Here is a 22,155-nt window from a genome sequence, read left to right as displayed (position 1 = left end):
CCCTGCCCCCAAGCAGATACTGAGCTGGGGCAGCTTTTAGAAATGCAGATTTGGTAAACCATTACTCCATTACTCCATTACTGCAGCAAAGTTTGAACAAAGGCAGAGTAGCCCTCACCCAAGAGCCAACACAGGGCAAAAGCCATGAAGCCATAATAGAAAGTATGGCACCACCCTCCAAACTTCAACCAAGCGTAGCTCAGTCAAACAGCTAGGATTTGTACTTTGCCTATAGAGCCAACTATGATCCATACATAACCCCTACATGGCACCATGGGAGTCTGACAACAGTCAATAGAATACATGTTCTTGCACAGGAACAGGAAGCTCAGGGGCAAAGCCCAAGAGAAGGTATAAAAACCCCTCACTCTCAAATCCATGTGGTCAGCTGCCCAGAACCCATGTGCTTTGTGGTTCTGTCCATCATTAAACCATCTTTCCAATCAGCCTCCAGCCTCAATTTTGTCTCCAGTGTCTTTCCCCCCAGATGGAAACTGAACCTGTTGGATATTTCTTCCAATAGGGGGAAAGCAGCCAATTTTACATGATTCTTTCTACTCCCCCAGTGGCTTTTAGGGATGTTTACTCTTATCCATGCTGTATTTTTACACATTGTGCCACTTTGAATATTTCACGAGTTGTTCACAACACTGAGGATTGTGGCATCTCCTGGCTCTTTTCTGGATGGTTTTGAAGGATCTTGAAATCTGGGTTGCAATTGGACCTTTTCCTTCAAGGAATTCACAGCACCTGACCAATACTGGATAAAATACTTGAGAAAAACCAGATCTGTGAATATCTACTCACAAAAAAAGTTATAACTAGGTTTAACAAATTGGGTTTGTTAAAAACAGATCATACCAAACCAATCTTGTTTCAGTCTTTGATAAAGTGACTAAATTTGTAGAGCAGCGAAAAGCTGTGGAAATAATATACTTAGACTTCAGCAAGGCATTTGACAAAGTAGACCACAACCTACTGTATTTCTTGGTAAACTAGAGAAATGTGGGATAAACAGCATCACCACCAGACGGATTTGTAACTGGCTGACAAACCATACTTAACAAGTAGTTCTTAATGGTACTACATGGAGAGAAATAAGCAGTGGGGTACCACAAGGTTCCATCTTAGGCCCAGTACTCTTCAATAGCTCCATAAACGATGTAGATGAGGGAACAGAAGGGGAACTCATCAAATTTGTAGATGACGCTTAAAGTGGCAGGAATAGATGACCCCAGAGAAGACAAGCTCAGGATCCAAAAAGAACTTGACAGACTTGAACAATTAGCCTTATCCAACAAATAAAGCAAATGGGGTGCATCACTCTAGAATGAAAACTTACCCAGGTGTTTAACTACCAGGGGTGTGTTTTGATCAAGGAACAAGGAAGCACTTTGTGGTGTTGTGATGTTGCCCTGGAGGCCCCACTCAATGAGGAAAGGGACAAAAGCCGGCTGCCCAAATAAAAGCAGAGGGTCCGGGGCAGGCTGCAGTCGGAGTCCAGTGCGCACCATGAGGAGAGCTGGAGAGCAAGTGGGTCTCCTCCTCTTCTGCCTGATGATCGCAATCCATCGAGGGGCGCAGGAGTCCTCCTGCCCAGGTGAGGAGCAGACAGGTTGGCTCTGAGGAGGAGGGACAGTGGCCTTCTGCCTTCCTTCAGAGTTCCGAAATTTAGCTTAGCTCTAAAAAAACACTTTTTTTGGCTCCAAATGTTTTCCTTCCTTTGCAGAACTTAAGGCGCTGGGCCTGGATGGCAACAATACAATAGCCATTGTGCGGGGGAGTCCAGGCTTGCCAGGACCACAAGGGCCACGGGGGCTCCCTGGCATCCCAGGGGCCAAAGGTGGGTCTGTGGACAGAGGGTGAAGTTGGCTCCTGAACCTGACCCCTTCCGAAAGAAATAACCCGTCTTGTCACAAGGCAGAAGGAAGGTGCCACGATGAAGACTGCCAGGACTGGCACAAGAGGGAAGAGAACCGTTTCTTCTGGGCACTCGACCTGTCAAAACTCCCCCTCCCAAAGGGGGCATTTCCTTGCGTTTGCCACATGCCAGAGCATGTTTAAACCTGCACAAAGTACAGAGTGGCTGACAGGGGGCTGCCCACCCAGTCACCTTTCAGCTGGGGGGGTTACTCCCCTCCTTCCATGTCATCTTATTTTGCTCAACCGTGCCAGAAACATTTTTCAAAAGGAAGGGAACCCCTTGAAAATGGCTTATGGGGCCCCTTGGAGATCTGGGGAGCCGGGGAGACAGCTTGGTACCCATTTTCCCCCAGCAGAGGGTGCTACTTATGAGATTCTGCCCACAAGGGGTTCAATGCTTGGCACCCCCTCTTGAGCCTGAGTGAAGCTGCCGGACCCTCCTAAAAAGGAGGAATTCTGCCCTTCTCCTTCTCTTTGCATTCCAGGCGAGAAAGGCGACCCAGGAGAAATGGGTAAGAACTGTGCCCCCCCCCAAGGGGAACATTGGGAGGAGCTGCCTTGGATCAGAGCTTCAGCCAGTCCCTCTGTTCTCTGAAGTAAAAGGGGCCCCTGGCTTAATTGTGCAGCTCAGCCCCCCAACAAACTCTGTGGGGCATGAAGTTAGACTGAAAGGGACTCTCAATAAATTGGCAGGCTATGGCACATTAGACATAGTTGTGCCTCTGTCCCACCCTGCAATTCAGGTCAGTATGGCAGGATCCTTTCCCCCCCCCGAGCTTTCCCTGCCATGAAGAGGGGGGCAGGAATTGACTTTTTCACTTCCTTCTATTTTGCAGACGAAGAGAGCTGGAGGCCTTTCAGTGCAAGCGAGGTGAGTGTGTGTGTGTGGGGGGTCCTTATTACACATTCCCCCCCACACACACAAATCCCTAGAGAGCTGATGCTGTGGCCAGGCAGTTCCAACATTTACAGGATCCACTTCTGACCACTGGCAGCTTTTGGGAAACACAAAAAAATGGTTTGTACTAAAATAGATTTCCTCTTGACAAGAAAAATGGCTCCTCCAAAAACATTTCAGGAGGGATAATTAATCCAGCCCATCCATCCAATGTAATGGGAAGCCCCCACCCTCAATATGCAACACCACACCACAACCACTTTTTTTAAAAAAATTTGATTTATATGCCGCCCTTCTCCGGAGACTCAGGGCGGCTTACAGTGCGTTAAGCAATACCCTTCATCCTTTTGTATATTTATACAAAGTCAGCTTATTGCCCCCACAAACTGGGTCCTCAATTTACCCAGCTTAGAAAGGATGGAAGGCTGAGTCAACCTTGAGCCTGATGAGATTCGAACCTGCAGAACCACTTGTGGATTGTGGTTCACAAATACTGTGGACATAATATGCTTAGATTTCAGCAAGACATTCGACAAAGTAGACCACAATCTACTTCTTGGTAAGCTAGAAAAAAGTGGAGTAGATAACATTACCACTAGATGGATTTGTAATTGACTGACAAACCATACTTAAGAAGTATCCTTAATGGTACAACAGCTACATGGAAGTAAGTAAGCAGTGGGGTACCACAAGGTCCCGTCTTGGGCCCAGTACTCTTATATGAGGGAATAGAAGGGGAACTCATCAAATTTGGATTTCACCACTGCCCAGAAGTGTGTGGCAGCAGCCAAAAAATGCAATGCAATCCTAGGTTGCATTAACACAGGAATACATCAAGATCAAGTGAGCCCTAGTAACACCACACCTAAAATACTGAATCCAGTTTTGGTCACCACACTATAAAAAAGATGTTGAGACTCTAGGAAAAGTGCAGAGAAGAGCAACCAAGAAGATTAGGGGATTGGAGACTAATGCCAGAGGTGGGTTTCAGCAGGTTCTGACCAGTTCTGGCGAACTGGTAGCAGAAATTTTGAGTAGTTTGGAGAACCGGTAAATACCTCCTCTGGCTGGCCCCGCCCCCATCTATTCTCTGCCTCCCGAGTCCCAACTGATTGGGAGGAAATGGGGATTTTCCAATAACCTTCCCTGCCATGCCCACCAAGCCACGCCCACAGAACTGGTAGTAAAAATTTTTGATTCACACCACTGACTAAAACTTATGAACGACGATTGCAGGAACTGGGCCTGGCTAGTCTAGGGAAGAGAAGGTCCAGGGGAGACAGGAAAGCAGACTTCCAATATTTGAGGGGCTGCCACACAGAAGAGTTGGGGGTCAAGCTGTTTTCTAAAGCACCTGAAGGCCAGACAAGGAATAATAGATGGAAACTGAACAGGGAGAGATTCAACCTGGAAATAAGGAGAAACTTTCTGACAGTGAGAACAATCAATCCATGGAACAGAAGTTGCCTTCGGAAGTTGTGGGAGCTTCATCACTGGAAGCTTTCCAGAAGAGATTAGACTGCCATTTTTGGGGAATGGTGTAGGGTCTCCTGCATGGGTGGGGGGTTGTAGATGACCTATAAGGTCCCTTCCAACTCTGTTGGAATCTAAACTTGGCCCACTTTACTGGCTGGATGCCTGTTGCCAACCAGCTGCAGCCACTCAGCCACTGACCCCTCAGGAATAAGACCCTTTGGCAAAGATTCTGGCACAGAGGGCCAACCTCTCCTGCTCTCTTTCTGCCCAGGTGCCCCAAACTGCAAAGAGCTCTTGAAAAGAGGAGTGGTCCTGAGCGGCTGGTACACCATCTACCCCCAGGAGTGCCAGCCTCTGGAGGTGCTGTGTGACATGGACACCGATGGAGGCGGATGGATTGTGAGTCTGACAGTGGCGGTTCTACCCAGGCGTGGCCAAGGTATGGCCAAGGCATGCGGCACTTCTGACCACCATGCCTTGGAGGGAGCCTTTCCTGGGGAAGGGGGTTGTGCCCCATGGCAGACACACCCAGGATTGGTGTGGAAGGGGTCCAGCATTTTTTAGTGGACAAGGCCACTAAAGTGGACAAGGCCAGCTCTGAGAACCCTAAAATTTGGGAAGGGAGGGAAGAGTATGATTAGGGGGTCTGCTGAGCTGGAAGGTTTAGGGTCCCGATTCTCCCCCGCAGGTCTTCCAAAGACGGTCGGATGGTTCAGTGGACTTTTTCCGGGACTGGGCTGCCTACAAGAGGGGATTTGGAAACCAGTTGACCGAATTCTGGCTGGGGAATGACCACCTTCACCACTTCACCTCACTGGGTGAGGGCCTTCCCCTTGCAGCCCTGAACCCTCCTGTTGCCAGGGGAGAGGGGCACAGAGCCTTCCCTAGGATGAGCCTCGAATGGACCCTCAGGCCCTTCTGTGGATGGAGGAGGACCGGAGAAACATGGCAGCCGGGCTCTGAGTTTTGGTGACTGGGCAGTGTGAAAACATGGCTGTTCTCTTCCTCCTAGGAAAGAATGAGTTGCGTGTTGACTTGATTGATTTCGACAATCATCAAACCTTCGCCAAGTATGCGTCCTTCCAGGTGGCGGAAGAATCCAACTGGTATCAGCTAACTCTGGGCTCCTTCACGGGGGGCTCTATAGGTGAGTCCCTGACAAAGTCCAGGGGGGCTTAGCATCCTTCTCCATGAGCCTCTTGGAATTGGGCAGTGCCAGTCAGGCTAACTGGTAGACTGATTTCCTGGAGATGGCTTGGACTGGCCTTCCAGGCACCCACCCTGCTCTCTGCCTCCCAGGTGACTCTCTCTCCTACCACAACAACATGCCCTTCTCCACCTGGGAAAAGCAGCAGGAACCCCAGAACTCCAATTGTGCTGAGGTGTTCAAAGGTGGCTGGTGGTATAATAAATGCCACGACTCCAACCTCAGCGGGTGATACTGGCTGGGAGAACACAACACCTTTGCCGATGGCATCAACTGGAGAATGGGGAAAGGCTACTTCTACTCCTACAAGCGCTTCGAACTGAAAATCCGGCCTGTGGTTTAGGAGGCTCATTCAGCTGATGGGGCTTGCTTTCTGAGGGGCTGACTGGGCAGCCAATGAATGTTAAATAAATAAATAAAAATATGATCTTTAATCAGCTGATGGTTTCCAAGTCTCCTTTAGTCCAAGGGGATAAAATCTGCCAGCCATTGGCAAAGGAAGGGCTCTGAGCCCAGAAAGGCTTGGCACATTCCAGGTGGTTCATCCAAGCACTTGCCTGCTGAGGCTAACAAGAACAAGGATTTCTGGATGGTGGGGTCCAGGAGGAGGGTCTTCTCTGTCCTGGCTCCTGCCCTTTGCAACCCCCGCAGGTGGGACTGTGATCTTCTGCAAGAACCTGAAGACCTTGCACTGGCTTGGGCCCTGAAGGACAGCATCTCACTGGAGGTAGTTGACAAATTAAGAGGCAATCCCCCCTCCCCCCCATGCATGGTGTTCCCTCCCTCCCCATCTTTTGAGTGATTTCCTTTTTTCTCCAAATACTTTTTTTCTTTTTACTATATAAAGAAAGAGCAACAATCTCAATGTTTATATAAACAGTGTGTTGTCTGTTATGAGTGATTTCCAAATGCGTGAAAAATGAGTGATTTCCATTTTTATTCTTTTAGAAATAACGTTTCCCTGAACCTAAGACCTATCCCAAAAATAAGCCCTAGTGTGTTTTTAATGTGTGTGCCTAATATAAGCCCTACCCCCAAAATAAGCCCTACTTAAGAGCCTGCACAGTTGGTTGGCTGCCTATTCCCTCTGGTTGCTCGTGGTGCTGCAGCCATGAGGTGGGGTGGTGGTGGAGCTGCCTCATGCGCCCTGCAACAACTTACTTCAGGGCTCTCACAGCCAGGCCATACACAACCTGATACCTGCCTTGTGGCAGCAGCACCAGCAGCCATTTGCAGCAGGAGCCCACATGGCTGCCGGCCCGCTTCTGCTGACTCATGGTCACAACAGAGCAGGAGGCCAAGTGATGTGTTAGTGACGCGGCTGTGAGGCGAGGCAGGTGTCAGGGCGTGGATGGCCTGGCTGTGGGGGCCCTGAGGTAAGCTGATGAGGGGCACATGAGGCAGTTCCACCCACCTCGCCTCGTGGCCGCAGCACTGGTGTGTTGCTCAGCCTCCTGCCCCATTGTGGCCATGAGTGAGCATGAGTGAGCAAGTAGGATGGGGGCCACACAGAGTCCTGTTGGATGTGGCTGCTGGTACCATGGCCGTGAGGTGAGGCAGGTGTCAGGGCATGGGTGGCCTGGCTGCAGGGCCCTGAGGTAAGCTGGTGCCGGGCGCATGATGCAGCTCCATCCCCTCTGCCTCATGGTGGTAGCATTCACACACCGCAAGGCCTCCAATGTCAAGATTCCAATGGATGCCCTAATTAAATCATGAGCCAAGCTTCAAAAGAAATCCAGTTATTTATTAGGAGCTTCATGTCTGCACATTCCCAAGTGAAGCCAGCCCTGACCCCACATAATTTATGGCCCCAATCATGTCACTGTTTCCTCCCTACCCCCAGGGTGTGTCATCAATCACATTCGCCAATGGGGCAATTTCGGGGGTTGTAGAGGTCGCTCCCCTCTGACTGCTGTAAGTAACCCTGGGATACAGCCTTGAAAGAGATAAGTCTGGAATGTGCATCTGTCTTTAGCTGCCATGCTGTTTCATCAGTTTCCCATCCCCACTTTTCTATGAAATTCGAGAGCAGGCCAGGGATGCTTTGTGAGTTGACATCTGGCCCCATCGTGAACAAGCAGAAGACGTGGACCTCCCATACATGGAAAAAAATAACACCTTCCCCCCCCCCCAAAAAAAAGAAGTGAAAGGGTTTGTGTAGGCAGCTCCTCCCTCAGACTTATCAAAGACCACTTCTGTGGCCAAATTCTCTGGTGGCTTTTCCAGGAGAGCCCAAAGACCAAGGAAGGAGGCTTCTCCTGCCTCTTTTCTGGATGGTTTTCAAGAACCTTGAAATCTGTGTTGAAACTGGATCTTTTCCTTCAGCACCTGACCAAACCTTCTCCTTGCCTTGTTGCTTTTAGTCCTTCAGTCATGTTATTCATATTTCTACAAAATCAGGAAGGTTACTCTGTGACTATTTAGCGGGTTCACATTTGCCCCCAGATTTGAAGTCTGGCATAATTTTGGCCATTGGACCACTGGTCCCTTAAGTCCGAATTGGAGATCTGGTTCTGCTGACAACCCACCAGCAGGAAGAGAGACTCACCTGAAGGCATCTCACGTTGCAGTAGCCCCATTTTCCCCCCTTGCAGCTTTGCTTTGAAGCAGATGGGTTGCCTCCCTCCACAATGAAGAATTACCCAGGTGTTTAACTAGCCGGGGTGTGTTTTGATCAACAAGGAAGCAGTTTGTGGTGTTGTGATGTTGCCCTGGAGGCCTCACTTAAAGGGGAAAGGGACAAAAGCCGGCTGCCCAAATAAAAGCAGAGGGTCCAGGGCAGGCTGCAGTCGGAGTCCAGCGGGCACCATGAGGAGAGCTGGAGAGCAAGTGGGTCTCCTCCTCTTCTGCCTGATGATTGCAATCCATCGAGGGGCACAGGAGTCCTGCCCGGGTGAGTAACAGGCAGGTTAGCTCTGAGGAGCAAGAGGGGCAGCATTACTGCCTTTCTCAGATGAGAATTTTTTTTTTTAATTTGATTTATATGCCGCCCTTCTCCGGAGACTCAGGGCGGCTTACAATGCACTAAGCAATAGCCTTCATCCTTTTGTATATTTATACAAAGTCATCTTATTGCCCCCAGAAACTGGGTCCTCAATTTACCTACCTTAGAAAGGATGGAAGGCTGAGTCAACCTTGAGCCTGGCGAGATTCGAACCTGCAGTTATTTATTTATTTATTTATTATATTTCTATACCGCCTTTCTCCCTTAGGACTCAAGGCGGTGTACAGTCAAGAAAAATATAGACACACAAACATCATAAAATTGCTAATTAAAATTATTACTTAGTTTGGTCAATTAAATAAAACCCAGAATTAGATCACATTTAAAAAATCATTCGCATGTTCGTATGTTTAGCCCCGCCTGTTGGAACATGAGGGTCTTGAGGGCACAGCGGAAAGCACGGAGATCAGGGATATTCCGTATCTCCGGGGGCAGTTCATTCCAAAGGGTTGGAGCCCCCACAGAGAAGGCCCTCCCCCTGGGAGTCGCCAGTCGACATAATTTGACTGACGGTACCCTGAGTAGTCCCTCCCTGTGAGAACGAACTGGTCGGTGGGAGGCTATTGGTGGCAAAAGACGGTCTCGTAGGTACCCAGGTCCTAAGCCATGGAGCGCTTTAAAGGTGATAACTAACACCTTGAATCGCACCCGGAAGACCACCAGGAGCCAGTGCAGCTCGCGTAGGAGAGGTGTTACATGGGCATAACCAGCTGTGCCCATAATCACCCGCGCGGCTACATTCTGGACCAGTTGGAGCCTCCGGGTGCTTTTCAAGGGGAGCCCCATGTAGAGAGCATTACAGTAGTCCATACGGGAGGTAACTAGGGCATGAGTGACCGTGCGCAAGGCGTCCCGATCCAGAAAGGGACGCAACTGGTGGATCAGGCGAACCTGATAAAAGGCACCCCTGGCCACGGCCGTCAAATGATCTTCTAAAGATAACCGTGAATCCAGGAGGACACCCAAGTTGCGGGCCCTCTCTGTGAGGAGCAAGATCTCATCCCCTATTGTCAGTGATGGTACCAGCTGACTATACCGGGACGCCGGAAGCCACAGCCACTCGGTCTTGGAGGGGTTGAGTCTGAGCTTGTTTCTCCCCATCCAGATCCGCACGCATTTGCAGGCAGCTGGTCTTAATAACAGGGTGCTTTAGACCACTTGCTTTGCTTCGCTTAAACAAAGTTCTTTCCTCCAAATGGTTTCCTTCCTTTGCAGAAGCTAAGGAGCTTGACCCTGATGTCAACGATACAATAGCCATTGAGCGGGGGAGTCCAGGCTTGCCAGGATCACAAGGGCCACGGGGGTCCCCTGGCATTCCAGGGGCAAAAGGTGAGTCTGTGGACAGAGATGAAATTGGCTCCTGAACCTGATCCCTTCCGAAAGAAATAAGCCGTCTTGTCACAAGGCAGAAGGAAAGTGCCACGGATGAAGACTGCAAGGACTGGCATGAGGGGGAAGGGAACCGTTTCTTCCGGGCACTCGACTTGTCGAAACTCCCCCTCCCAAAGGGGGCATTTCCTTGGGTTAAGCTGCCAGCTCTGGTTTAAACCTGCACAAAGCACAGAGTGGCTGGCAGAGGGCTGCCCACTCAGCCACCTTTCAGCTGGGGGCTACTCCCCTCCCCTTCCAGAGGCACCTGGAAGCTTCCCCATGCCTGTCCTTAACAGGTGAAAGAGGCTTGCAGGGAATCTCTGGAAAAATTGGAGCCATAGGGCCAAAAGGTGAGGTGGAATGAGAGGGTTTCCGATTCCAAGGTTGAACAGGTGTGTTTGGGGAGCTGGTGGAGAGAGAGAGGAACACATTGGGAAAGGAACCCAAAGAAGGGACCCTAAAATGGGGCGGTTGGATTGCTTGAGCCTAAAAGTCAAGCACCCACATCCCCAGGGCTCCAGATCCTCACCTGTCAGCTCACCTTTGGCGTGGGCAGGAAAACAGCGCTGGGGCTGCCTGGGGTGAGGACTAGGCCAGGCTGAGTGCAGGAGGTCTCAGAAGAATTTCTTCCCTTTAATTCAGGAGAAAAAGAGGACCCAGGACAACCTGGAGAGAGAGGTAAGACTTTGGGTGCCTCAGAGGTTCTTTTATCAGGAGGCAACTGGACTTCCTTGGTTTTTCTTTGAAGACGTTTCGCTTCTCATCCCAGAAGCTTCTTCCGCTCTGACAGGATAGTGGGGAATGGAAGGATTTAGACTCCTTGCAGACAGCTTTTTAAAATTTTATATAAAGGTTTGGTTGTGCTGCTCTGGGACCCTGCTTCTTATTGTGGGTGCCTTCACTCTACCAACCAGGAATTGTGTTTGTCACAAATGATGTAAATCATGTCATCTTATTTTGCTCAACTGTGCCAGAACCATTTTCCAAAAGGAAGGGACCCTCCTGAAAATGGCTTATGATGCCCCTTGGAGTTCTGGGGGGCTGGGGAGACAGCGTGGTACCCATTTTCCCCCAGCAGATGTTGCTATTTATGGGCTTCTGGGGTTCAGCTACTTGCCACCCCTTCTTGAGCCTGAGTGATGCTGCCGGACCCTCCCAAAAAGGAGGAATTCTGCCCTTCTCTTTCTCTTTGCATTTCAGGCGAGAAAGGCGACCCAGGAGAAACGAGTAAGGACTGCGTCCCCACCTCCCAAGGGGGGGAGCTGCCTCGGATCAGGGCCTCTGCCAGCCTCTCTGTTCTCTGAAGCAAAAGGGGCCCTGACTGAATTATTTTATTTATTTATTTTATTTATCAAATTTCTATACCGCCGTACTCCCAGAGGACTCAGGACGGTGAACAGCCAAGATAAAATACAGATAATACAAACATTAAAAGTCCCTTAAAATTATTAAATATTTTGGCCGAAAACACAGATTAAAACACCCAAATTATAAAAAAAATCAAACGATTAAAAAATTTAAAAGAGGAGAGTTAGGCCAGGCCAGCCTGTTGAAATAAAAAGGTCTTGAGGGCATGATGGAAAGTGCGTAAATCCGGGATCCTCCGTATCTCCAGGGGGAGCTCGTTCCAAAGGGCAGGTACCCCCACAGAGAAGGCTCTCCCCCTGGGGGCCGCCAGTCGACACTGTTTGGCCGACGGCACCCTGAGAAGCCCCTCTCTATGGGAACGTACTGGTTGGTGAGAGGCTATTGGTAGCAGAAGGCGGTCTCGTAAATACCCCGGTCCAATGCCATGGAGCGCTCTAAAAGTGGTAACCAAAATCTTGAAGCGCACCCGGAAGACCACCAGGAGCCAGTGCAGCTTGCGCAGGAGGGGGGTCACATGGGAGTGCCACGCCGCTCCCATAACCACCTGCGCGGCTGCGTTCTGGACCAGATGGAGCCTCTGGGTGACCCTCAAGGGGAGCCCCATGTAGAGAGCATTGCAGTAGTCCAGGCGGGAAGTAACGAGAGCATGAGTATTAAATGAGTCCCGATCTAGAAAAGGACGCAACTGGCGAATCAGACAGACCTGATAAAAAGTCCCCCTGGCCACGGCCGTCAAATGCTCTTCCAAAGACAGCCGTGAGTCCAGGAGGACACCCAAGTTGCGAGCCCTCTCCGTGGGGGCCAATGACTTGCCCCCAATAGTCAGTGATGGCTCCAACTGACTATATCAGGATGTGGAAACCACAGTCACTCAGTCTTGGATGGGTTGAGCCTGAGTCTGTTTCTCCCCATCCAAATCCGCACAGCCTCCAGGCACCGGGACATCACTTCAAGGGCATCGTTAGGGTGGTCCGGGGTGGAGATGTACAGCTGAGTGTCGTCAGCATACTGATGGTACTTCACCCCGAAACCCCGGATGATCTCGCCCAGCGGCTTCACATAAATGTTGAACAGAAGGGGTGAGAGGACCGACCCTTGTGGCACCCCACATACAAGGGGCCTCGGGGTCGACCTCTGCCCCCCTGTCAACACGGACTGCAACCAGTCAGAGAGAAAGGAGGAGAACCACCGTAGGACGGTGCCCCCCACCCCTAACTCCTCTAGCATGATGCAGCATGATGCCATGGTCGATGGTATCAAAAGCCGCTGAGAGGTCTAATAGGACTAGGACAGAGGAACAACCCCTGTCCCGAGCCCTCCAGAGATCATCAACCAACGCGACCAGTGCCGTTTCTGTGCTGTACCCAGGCCTGAAGCCTGACTGGAATGGATCCACACTCTCAACAACCTTCGCAAGGAAGCGAAGGTTGGAGACCGGAATGTAATTTGCCAACACTGCCGGGTCCAGGGAAGGCTTCTTGAGGAGAGGCCTCACCACTGCCTCTTTCAAGGCGGCGGGGAAGACACCCTCACTCAGAGAAGCATTTATAATCCCCTGGAGCCAGCCTCGTGTAACCTCCCGAGAGGCCAGCACCAGCCAGGAGGGACACGGGTCCAGTAAACATGTGGCTGTGCTCAGTCTGCCCAGTATCCTGTCCATGTCTTCGGGAGTCACAGAATCAAACTCTTCCCAGATAATACTCACAAGACCTGCCTCTGTCCTCCCCCCTGAATCTACCCAGTCAGAGTCCAGGTGTTCCCGAATCTGAGCGATTTTGTCATACAGATACTGTACAAAATCCTCGGCTCTGCCCTCCAAGGGGTCCTCCCGCGCTTCCTGGTGGAGCAGGGAGCGGGTCACCCTAAACAGGGTGGCTGAGCGATTATCTGATGATGCAATAAGAGCGGAAAAATAGTTATACTTTGCCGCTTTTATCACCACCAGGTAGGTCTTAATATGAGACCTTACCAGTGTTCAGTCAGATTCAGAATGGCTGGCCCTCCAATCGCTCTCCAGGCATCTTTTCCGGTGCTTCATCTCCCTCAGCTCCTCGGTGAACCAAGGAGCCAGGTGAGACTGGCACCAGGTCAGAGGCCGCAAAGGCACGACCCAGTCCAAAGCTCCAGCAGCCGCCCTATCCCAGGTGGCCACTAGGTCTTCAGTTGAGTCATGAGCCAGAGCCTCAGGGAATGGCCCAAGCTCCGTCTGGAACCTATCTGGATCCATCAGGTGCCTGGGGCAGAACCACCTCAACGGTTCCGCCTCCCTGCGGTGGGGGGCGGCATTTCGAAGGTCAAAGTGAAGGAGGGAGTGATCCGACCATGACAAGGGCTCGATCACTATATCCCCTATCTCAAGATCACTCAACCACTGACCAGAGACAAAAACCAGGTCCAGCGTGTTTCCCCCCGTGTGAGTAGGGCCATGAACTAACTGGGTCAGGTCTATGGCCATCATGGAAGCCATGAACTCCTGATCCACCTCAGATGCCTCATCGGCAGATGGCAGGTTAAAATCCTCCATGACCATAAGCCTGGGGGTGTTAACTGCCACCGCGGCTATAACGTTGAGCAGCTTGGGCAGGGCTGCTGCTACGTGGCAGGGAGCCAGGGATGTAACCAGCATGCCCATCTGCACCCCATGACCCCACTTCACAAAGAGGGACTCACATCCAGCCGTCTGAGGAACAGTGGCCTCCCTCGGACCAAGACCTTCTCAGCTCAGCCCCCCAAAGTGATCAGTGGGGCATGAAGCTAGGCTGAAAGGTACCTGACTCCTGACAGGTAGGCTAGCTGGGGCACATCAGACATAGTTGAGCCTCTGTCCCCCTCCCCCCACCACAATTCAGCTCTGCATAGTGGGATCCCTCCCCCCTCCCCGGGCCTTCCCTGCCATATGGGGGGGTGGATGGAATTGGCTTTTCTTCACGCCCATCTTTGCAGATGAGAAGAGGCTGGAGGCGCTTAGGTGCAAGTGAAGTGAGTGTGTGTGGGTGGGCGGGTCGGTGGGTTCTTACTACCCATTCTTTTCCTTGCCCCCTCCCACAATTCCAACATCTGCAGGATCTACTTCTGACCACTGGCAGCCTTTGCTTCAAGAGGGAAAATGCAAAAAAAGGGTTTTCATCTTTAGAAGAAAAGTTACTCCTCCAAAAACATTTCTGGAGGGGTGGGGACTGCAGCCCACCCAGTGTTAGGAGAAGCCCCCATCCCTAACTTGCAACCACTTGGTCTGTTCAACCAGCCGGATGCCTGTTGCCAACCAGCTGCAGCCACTGAGCCAACCCCTCAGGAATAAGATCCTTTGGCGAATATCCTGGCACAGGGAGCGCCAACCTCTCCTGCCCTCTTTCTGCCCAGGTGCCCCAAACTGCAAAGAGCTCTTGAAAAGAGGAGTGGTCCTGAGCGGCTGGTACACCATCTATCCCCAGGACTGCCAACCCCTGGAGGTGCTGTGCGACATGGACACTGACGGAGGCGGATGGATTGTGAGTGTGGTGGAGGTGTGGCCAAGGCATGTGGTACTTCTCACCGCCATGCCTTGTAGGAAGCCTTCCCTGGGGAAGGGGGTTACGCCCCACGGCAGACACACCCAGGATTGTAACTTTGCTGCTTGCCAGGAATGGGATGAACCAGAAACTGAGTCTTTCCTGAGGCCAGGATGGAGACTGGTGGGACCATGGGAGGGAGTCCAGCACTTCTAGATGGAGAAGGCTAGCTCTGAGACCCGTAAAATTTGGAAAGGAAGGGGTGTGGGGAGAGAAAACCTTTGATTTCGGGACCTGACCAGAGGGAAGGTTTAGGGTCCCGATTCTCCCCCGCAGGTCTTCCAAAGGCGGTCGGACGGCTCGGTGGACTTTTTCCGGGACTGGGCTGCCTACAAGAGGGGATTTGGAAACCAGCTGACCGAATTCTGGCTGGGGAACAACAACCTTCACTGCTTGAGCTCACTGGGTGAGGGGCTTCCCCTTGCAGCCCTGAACCCTCCTGTTGCCAAGGCAGAGGGGTGCAGGACCCTCACTGGGAAGAACCTCAAGGGGGCCCTCAGCCCCCTCTGCAGATGGAGGAGGCACCAGAGAAACATATGTTCAGGATTGTGAGTGTTGGTGACAGGGCAATGCAAAAACTGACCCACGTAGCTGTTTTTTTCCATCTAGGAAAGAACGAATTGCGTGTTGACCTGATTGATTTCGACAATCATCAAACCTTCGCCAAATATGCGTCCTTCCAGGTGGCAGCAGAATCCAACTGGTATCAGCTAACTCTGGGTGCCTTCACAGGGGGCACTGCAGGTGAGTCCCTGACAAAGTCCAGGGGACATCAGGATCCTTTTCCATGAGCCTCTTGGAATTGGGCAGTGCCAGTCAGGCCAATGAACGCCTCCCTGGAGATGGCTTGGGCTGCCCTTCCTGGCACCCATCCCCCATTTCTGCCTCCCAGGTGACTCGCTCTCCTACCACAACAACATGACCTTCTCCACCCGAGACAAGCGGCAGGACCCCCAGATGTTCAACTGCGCTGAGAAGTTCCAAGGGGCTTGGTGGTACCATTACTGCCATGACTCCAACCTCAACGGGAGATACTGGCTAGGAGAATACAAGTCTCAAGCAGATGGCATCAACTGGTATACAGGGAAAGGCGGCCATTACTCCTACAAGCGGACTGAAATGAAAATCCGGCCTGTGGCTTAGGCGGCTCCTTCAGCTGATGGGGCTCTTTCTTTCTGAGGGCTTCCAAAGGGCATGTAGTCCATCCCCATTGCTTTCGATTTGCTACCTTGATAGAGAGCTTGCATTTTACAAAATTCACATGACTAAATGGTCTTTGAACAGCTACTCCTTGGTGCCTTTGTTGGGTTGGGCGGGCCTTTTCCATTTGTCCCCCCTTTCAGGTCCACTGGAGTTGGGCAGTCAATGAATGTTAAATAAATAAATAAAAATATATTTAATCCAGCTGATGGTTTCCAAGTCTCCTTTATTCCAAGGGGATAAAATCTGCCAGCCGTTGGCAAAGGAGCTCGTGGAGGACCAGGGAATGATGTGGTTGCTGGTGGCAGCAGCGCGGCGGCGGCTGTGATGGCGGCCACTGGGACAGTGCCGAGAGGAGCAGTGTTGGCCTGGTTGAATCATCAGCTGTTGGGAGTGGGAGGTATTCGTTGGCGGCCTGCCAGCGTGGAATTGCTCCGGATGGGGATGCCTGTAGAGATCTGGGAATCTGGGACCAACTATGTGAACTGTGTGACTGCTGGAAGATCTGAGGGAGACCTGGAAGGGCTGGATGGCCATGGAGGAGTGGCTGGTTGTCGCCCTGGTACTGTCTCTCCTTCCCCTGTGGCCTGGTTTCAGGCATTATTATGGTCACCTGCCATCCGGACTGATTCCGCCCGCTGTGAAATACCCTCCTCTGGAACCATCTTATCCCCTCATTGATATCGCCATCAGTCTGATCCCTTATCTCAGCTCTGCATTCCATTCCATACCTTTTGCCGTAAGGAGAGTTCTTAGCCTTTGGGCTGCGGGTACTGAGGGAGCCGGTTCCCTACTGCTGTTCTATTACCAGATGAGACAGTCCATCTACTTTAATGCCAGCCACCGTGAGACGGTGGTTTCGATTTATCTCATTCTCTGGTTACTTCGAATGGCCTGAGACTCCTCTCCATTGTTGTGAGAGGACAATGGAGTCCAGGTGACCCACACCTAATGGCTTTGTATTCTTTCTCCTGGACCTTTTTTTGACTATCATCATTGAATCCCCGGCCACATACCATCTTTACCCCGGGCTACCTGGCTGTATTCAGTTGTTCAGTCCCCGTACCCCACACGCACCCCCACAGACAGCCCGGAGTTAATAAGCCACACGACAAAACTCTTTGAAGATAAAGCTGGCAGCAACCCAGTGGCTAGCTGCCAATTCAGACTTTACTCACCCAAAACAAAGATTAGACTGCCAGCATTCCGATAAAACAGGCAGAGTGTCAACAACACAAGGATTAATCCAAATGCAGTCCGATAAAGCAGGCAAAGTCCAGTAACACTGAAATCATGGAGTATTTCCAGTTTTTGCTCGTCACAAACTGAACCGGCCACCACACCCACATTTATACCCTGTGGGGTGTGGTCCAGTGACTCAGCTGATCTCTGGCATGCCTTCCCTTCTGCTGTGCACGCTTCTCCCTGCGCCTCTGTCGCGGGTCCAGCCAGCACTTATCTTCTTCATCGCTGTCCACCTGTGGCTGCGGGGACGTGCTTGGCTCTGAGCCTATCATTTGGCCTTCGGTGTCCTCCAGAGGCATTGCCAGAGAGGAGAGTCCTGGAGAGGGAGGTCTTGCCAACTCCTCTCCCTCACTCTCAGAGTCTGCATCTGTCGATAGCCCAGGCTCAGGCAATGGAGCCACAACATCAGCGGCCGAGCTTCTTGTGTTGTGAGACTCCCCCATCTTGCAGGCCTGGCCCTCCACACTATCGAGGGCCTACCTTGATTATGGGTTTTGGAATCCCGAGAGGTGGCATGCAGCGAAGAGGAGGTTGAGGAGTTTTTATCCAAATTTTTAACTCAATTTTTAAGGGGTTTCGGGGGGGGGAGGGTTGGATTGGAACTAGGGTTGTGGGTTTGGGGGATAACCCACTGAGGGTGGGACCTGGCCTGGCTGGGGGTCACAGCATGGGAGGTGCGGGGCTCGGGGTCAAGGAGGGGGTTAGCGTTTATACCAATGAGGCCATTACATCAGTACTGTGGGTGGGAGGGGCAGATATGGTGGGAGCAGGTGGCCATACCTGGTTGCAGGAGTGCGCGCTCGCTGTCTTCGTGCGCGCTCCGGCCCCCAATGCTCTTCTCGTTCCCCGGGTTGCTCAGATCCTCAGGGCCCGAGCCTCCAGCTGATGTTATGCAACGCCAGATCCATGGCAAATAAAGCCCCCCTCATTTGTGAACTTCAGGAGGGGGGAGCGGACCTGGCGGGTATCACGGAGACCTGGTTGGGCCAGGAGGGGGGTCCCCCTCGTTGAAATGTGCCCACCTGGTTTCCATGCATTTCATCAGCCGAGGTCACAGGGTAGGGGCAGGGGGGAGTGGCGGTTGTTATAAAAGAAGGTCTTGGTCTGAGGGAGGCCACTGTTCCTCAGACTGCCAGATGTGAGTCCCTCCTTGTGAAGTGGAGTCATGGGGTACAGATGGGCTTGCTGATTACGTACCTGGCTCCCTGCCACGTGGCGGCGGCCCTGCCCGAGCTGCTCAACGTTATAGCCTCGGAGGCGGTTGATACCCCCAGGCTTATGGTCATGGGGGTTTTTAACCTGCCATCCGTCGGTGAGCATCTGAGGCGGCCCGGGAGTTCATGGCTTCCATAGTGGCTATGGACCTGACCCAGTTAGTTCATGGCCCTACTCACACAGGGGGAAACACGCTGGACCTGGTTTTTGTCTCTGGTCAGTGGTTGAGTGATCTTGAGATAGGGGATATAGTGATCGAGCCCTTGTTATGGTCGGATCACTCCCTCCTTCACTTTGACCTTCGAACTGCCACACCCCGCCGCAGGGAGGCGGAACCGATGAGGTGCTTCTACCCCAGGCACCTGATGGATCTGGATAGGTTCCAGACAGAGCTTGGGCCATTCCCTGAGGCTCTGGCTCATGACTCAACTGAAGACTTAGTGGCTGCCTGGGATAGGGCGGCTGCTGGAGCTTTGGACCGGGTCGTGCCTTTGTGGCCTCTGACCTGGTGCCGGTCTCACCTGGCTCCTTGGTTTACCGAGGAGCTGAGGGAGATGGAGCGCCGGAAAAGATGCCTGGAGAGCAGTTGGAGGGCCAGCCTTTCTGAATCTGACCGAACACTGGTAAGGTCTCATATTAAGACCTACCTAGTGGCGATAAAAGCGGCAAAATGTAATTATTTTTCTGCTCTTATTGCATCATCAGATAATTGCCCCGCTGCCCTGTTTAGGGTGACCCACTCCCTACTCTACCAGAGAGTGCAGGAGGACCCCTTGGAGGGCAGGGCCAAGGATTTTGTGCAGTATCTGTATGACAAAATCGCTCAGATTTGGGAAGACTTGGACTCTGACTAGGTAGATTCAGGAGGCATGATGGAGGCAGGTCTTGAGAATGTTATCTGGGAAGAGTTTGACCCTGTGACCCCCGAAGACGTGGACAGGATTCTGAGTAGACTGAGCGCAGCCACATGTTTATTGGACCTGTGTCTCTCCTGGTTGGTGCTGGCTTCTCACGAGGCTGGCTCCAGGGGATTATTAATGCTTAGTTGAGTGAGGGTGACTTTCCCGCCTTGAAAGAGGTGGTGGTGAGGCCTCTCCTCAAGAAGCCTTCCCTGGACCCAGCAGTGTTAGCAAATTATCGTCCAGTCTCCAACCTTCGCTTTGTGGTGAAGGTTGTTGAGAGTGTGGTGGCGCGACAGCTTCCCCAGTACCTGGATGAAACGGCTTATCTAGATCCATTCCAGTCGGGCTTCAGGCCTGGGTACAGCATGGAAACTGCATTGGTCGCTTTGGTTGATGATCTCTGGAGGGCTCGAGACAGGGGTTGTTCCTCTGTCCTGGTCCTATTAGACCTCTCAGCAGCTTTTGATACCATCGACCATGGTATCATGCTGCACCGGTTGGAAGAGTTGGGGGTGGGGGGCACCATGTTGTGGTGGTTCTCCTCCTTTCTCTCCGACCGGTCACAGTCTGTGTTGGCAGGGGGGCAGAGGTTGACCCCGAGGCGCCTTGTATGTGGGGTGCCACAGGGGTCAGTCCTCTCACCCCTTCTGTTCAACATTTATGTGAAGCCACTGGATGAGATCATCCATGGTTTCGGGGTGAAGTACCATCAGTACGCTGATGACACTCAGCTGTACATCTCCACCCCGGACCACCCCAATGATGCCCTTGAAGTGATGTCCCGGTGCCTGGAGGCCGTGCGGATCTGGATGTGGAGAAACAGACTCAGGCTCAACCCATCCAAAACCGAGTGGCTGTGGTTTCCGGCGTCCTGATATAGTCAGTTGGTGCCATCACTGACTATTGGGGGTGAGTCGTTGGCCCCCACGGAGAGGGCTCGCAACTTGGGTGTCCTCCTGGATTCACGGCTGTCTTTAGAAGAGCATTTGACGGCTGTGGCCGGGAGGACTTTCTATCAGGTTCACCAGATTCGCCAGTTGCGTCCCTTTCTGGATCGGGACTCCTTACACACAGTCACCCATGCCCTCGTTACTTCCCGCCTGGACTATTGTAATGCTCTCTACATGGGGCTCCCCTTGAGGAGCACCCGGAGGCTCCAACTGGTCCAGAATGCGGCTGTGCGGGTGGTTATGGGAGCGACATGGCGTTCCCATGTAACACCTCTCCTGCGCGAGCTGCACTGGCTCCCGGTGGTCTTCCGGGTGCGCTTCAAGATCTTGGTTACCACTTTTAGAGTGCTCCATGGCTTAGGACCTGGGTACTTACGAGACCGCCTTCTGCCACCAATAGTCTCTCACCGGCCAGTACGCTCCCATAGAAAGGGGCTCCTCAGGGTGCCGTCGGTCAAACAGTGTCGACTGGTGGCCCCCAGGGGGAGAGCCTTCTCTGTGGGGGCACCTGCCATTTGGAACGAGCTCCCCCCGGAGATATGGAGGATCCCGGATTTACGCACTTTCCGCCGTGCCCTCAAGACCTTTTTATTTCAACAGGCTGGCCTTTTAATTGTTAATTTTAAATTTGTTTTAAAATAATAGGGGTGTTTTAATCTGTATGGGCCAAATTATTTAATGTGCTTTTACATTGTTTTTTAAATTTTGTATTATGTGTGTTTTATCCTTTGGCTGTTCACCGCTCTGAGTCCTTCGGGAATAGGGCGGTATATAAATCCAAAATAAAGTAAAGTAAAAAAAAGTAAAGGAAGGGCTCTGAGCACCCCCTCCAGAAAGGCTTGGCACATTCCAGGTGGCTCATCCAAGCACTCACCTGCTGAGGCTAAAAAGAACAAGGATTTCTGGCTGGTGGGGTCCAGGAGGAGGGTCTTCTCTATCCTGGCTCCTGCCCTTTGGAACCCCCGCAGGTGGGACTGTGATCTTCTGCAAGAGCCTGAGGACCCTGCACTGGCTTGGGCCCTGAAGGACAGCATCTCACTGGAGGTAGTTGACAAATTAAGAGGCAATCCCCCCTCCCCCCGCCCATGCATGGTGTTCCCTCCCTCCCCATCTTTTGAGTGATTTCCTTTTTTCTCCAAATACTTTTTTTCTTTTTACTATATAAAGAAAGAGCAACAATCTCAATGTCTATATAAACAATGTGTTGTCTGGTTATGAGTGATTTCCAAATGCATGAAAAATGAGTGATTTCCATTTTTATTCTTTTAAACCACGTTTTCCCGAAAATAAGACCTTATCTTATATTTTTTGAACCCTGAAATAAGCACTTGGCCTTATTGCCATGCGCTCAAAAGCCTGATTGGGCTTATTATCAGGGGATGTCTTATTTTGGGGAAAACAGGGAAATACCCTGTTTCCCTGAAAATAAGACCTATCCCAAAAACAAGCCCTAGCATGTTTTTAAATGTGTGTGTCTAATATAAATCCTACCCCCCAGAATAAGCCCTACTTAAGAGCCTGCACAGTTAGCCGGATGCCCATTCTCTCTAGTGGCTTGTGGTGCTGGGACCATGAAGTGGAGTGGTGGTGGAGCTGCCCCATGCGCCTGCACCAATTTACCTCTGGGCCCTCTCAACGAGGCTATCCACAACTTGGCACCTACCATGCGGCAGCAGCATCAGCAGCCATGTGCAGCAGGAATCCGCATGGCTGCCAGTCCACATCTGCTGGCTCATGGCCACAACAGAGCAGGAGGTTGAGCGATGTGCCATGACTGCAAGGCAAGGCAGATGTCAGGGCATGGATGGTCTGACTGCAGGGGCCCTGAGGTTAGCTGGTGCAGGGCAC

General features: G+C 51.8%; 1 protein-coding gene and 1 pseudogene across 2 annotated transcripts; both read left to right on the top strand.

The window, feature by feature from the left end:
• The first annotated feature begins 2,660 nt into the window (after window positions 1-2,660).
• LOC132711123 (ficolin-2-like) lies at window positions 2,661-5,941 on the top strand (annotated as a pseudogene). The gene is made up of 5 exons (XR_015730141.1): window positions 2,661-2,794; window positions 4,569-4,696; window positions 4,986-5,115; window positions 5,310-5,444; window positions 5,597-5,941. The product of XR_015730141.1 is annotated as a ficolin-2-like (transcript).
• A 2,092-nt stretch (window positions 5,942-8,033) lies between these two features.
• LOC117671283 (ficolin-2-like) lies at window positions 8,034-16,191 on the top strand. Its single transcript, XM_087879895.1, has 8 exons — window positions 8,034-8,397; window positions 9,724-9,837; window positions 10,522-10,557; window positions 11,080-11,106; window positions 14,608-14,735; window positions 15,072-15,201; window positions 15,405-15,539; window positions 15,688-16,191. Exons 1-8 carry the CDS (start codon window positions 8,208-8,210, stop codon window positions 15,936-15,938), a joined length of 1,011 nt encoding a protein of 336 aa, XP_087736021.1. The 5' UTR covers window positions 8,034-8,207; the 3' UTR covers window positions 15,939-16,191.
• The last annotated feature ends 5,964 nt before the right edge of the window (window positions 16,192-22,155 follow it).

This window comes from Pantherophis guttatus, chromosome 16 (genome assembly GCF_059756535.1).
Source record: "Pantherophis guttatus breed Tessera chromosome 16, ASM5975653v1, whole genome shotgun sequence".
NCBI classification, from domain to species: domain Eukaryota; kingdom Metazoa; phylum Chordata; class Lepidosauria; order Squamata; family Colubridae; genus Pantherophis; species Pantherophis guttatus.
Note: the sequence above shows the minus strand (reverse complement) of the source record. Positions and strands in the feature narration are given on the sequence as shown.

Coding starts and splice junctions, on each gene's coding strand:
- LOC117671283 (XM_087879895.1), top strand. CDS start 8,208: ATGTTGCCCTGGAGGCCTCACTTAAAGGGGAAAGGGACAAAAGCCGGC. Junction 10,558..11,079: donor AGGACAACCTGGAGAGAGAG/GTAAGACTTTGG, acceptor TTTGCATTTCAG/GCGAGAAAGGCGACCCAGGA. Junction 15,202..15,404: donor TCACTGCTTGAGCTCACTGG/GTGAGGGGCTTC, acceptor TTTTCCATCTAG/GAAAGAACGAATTGCGTGTT.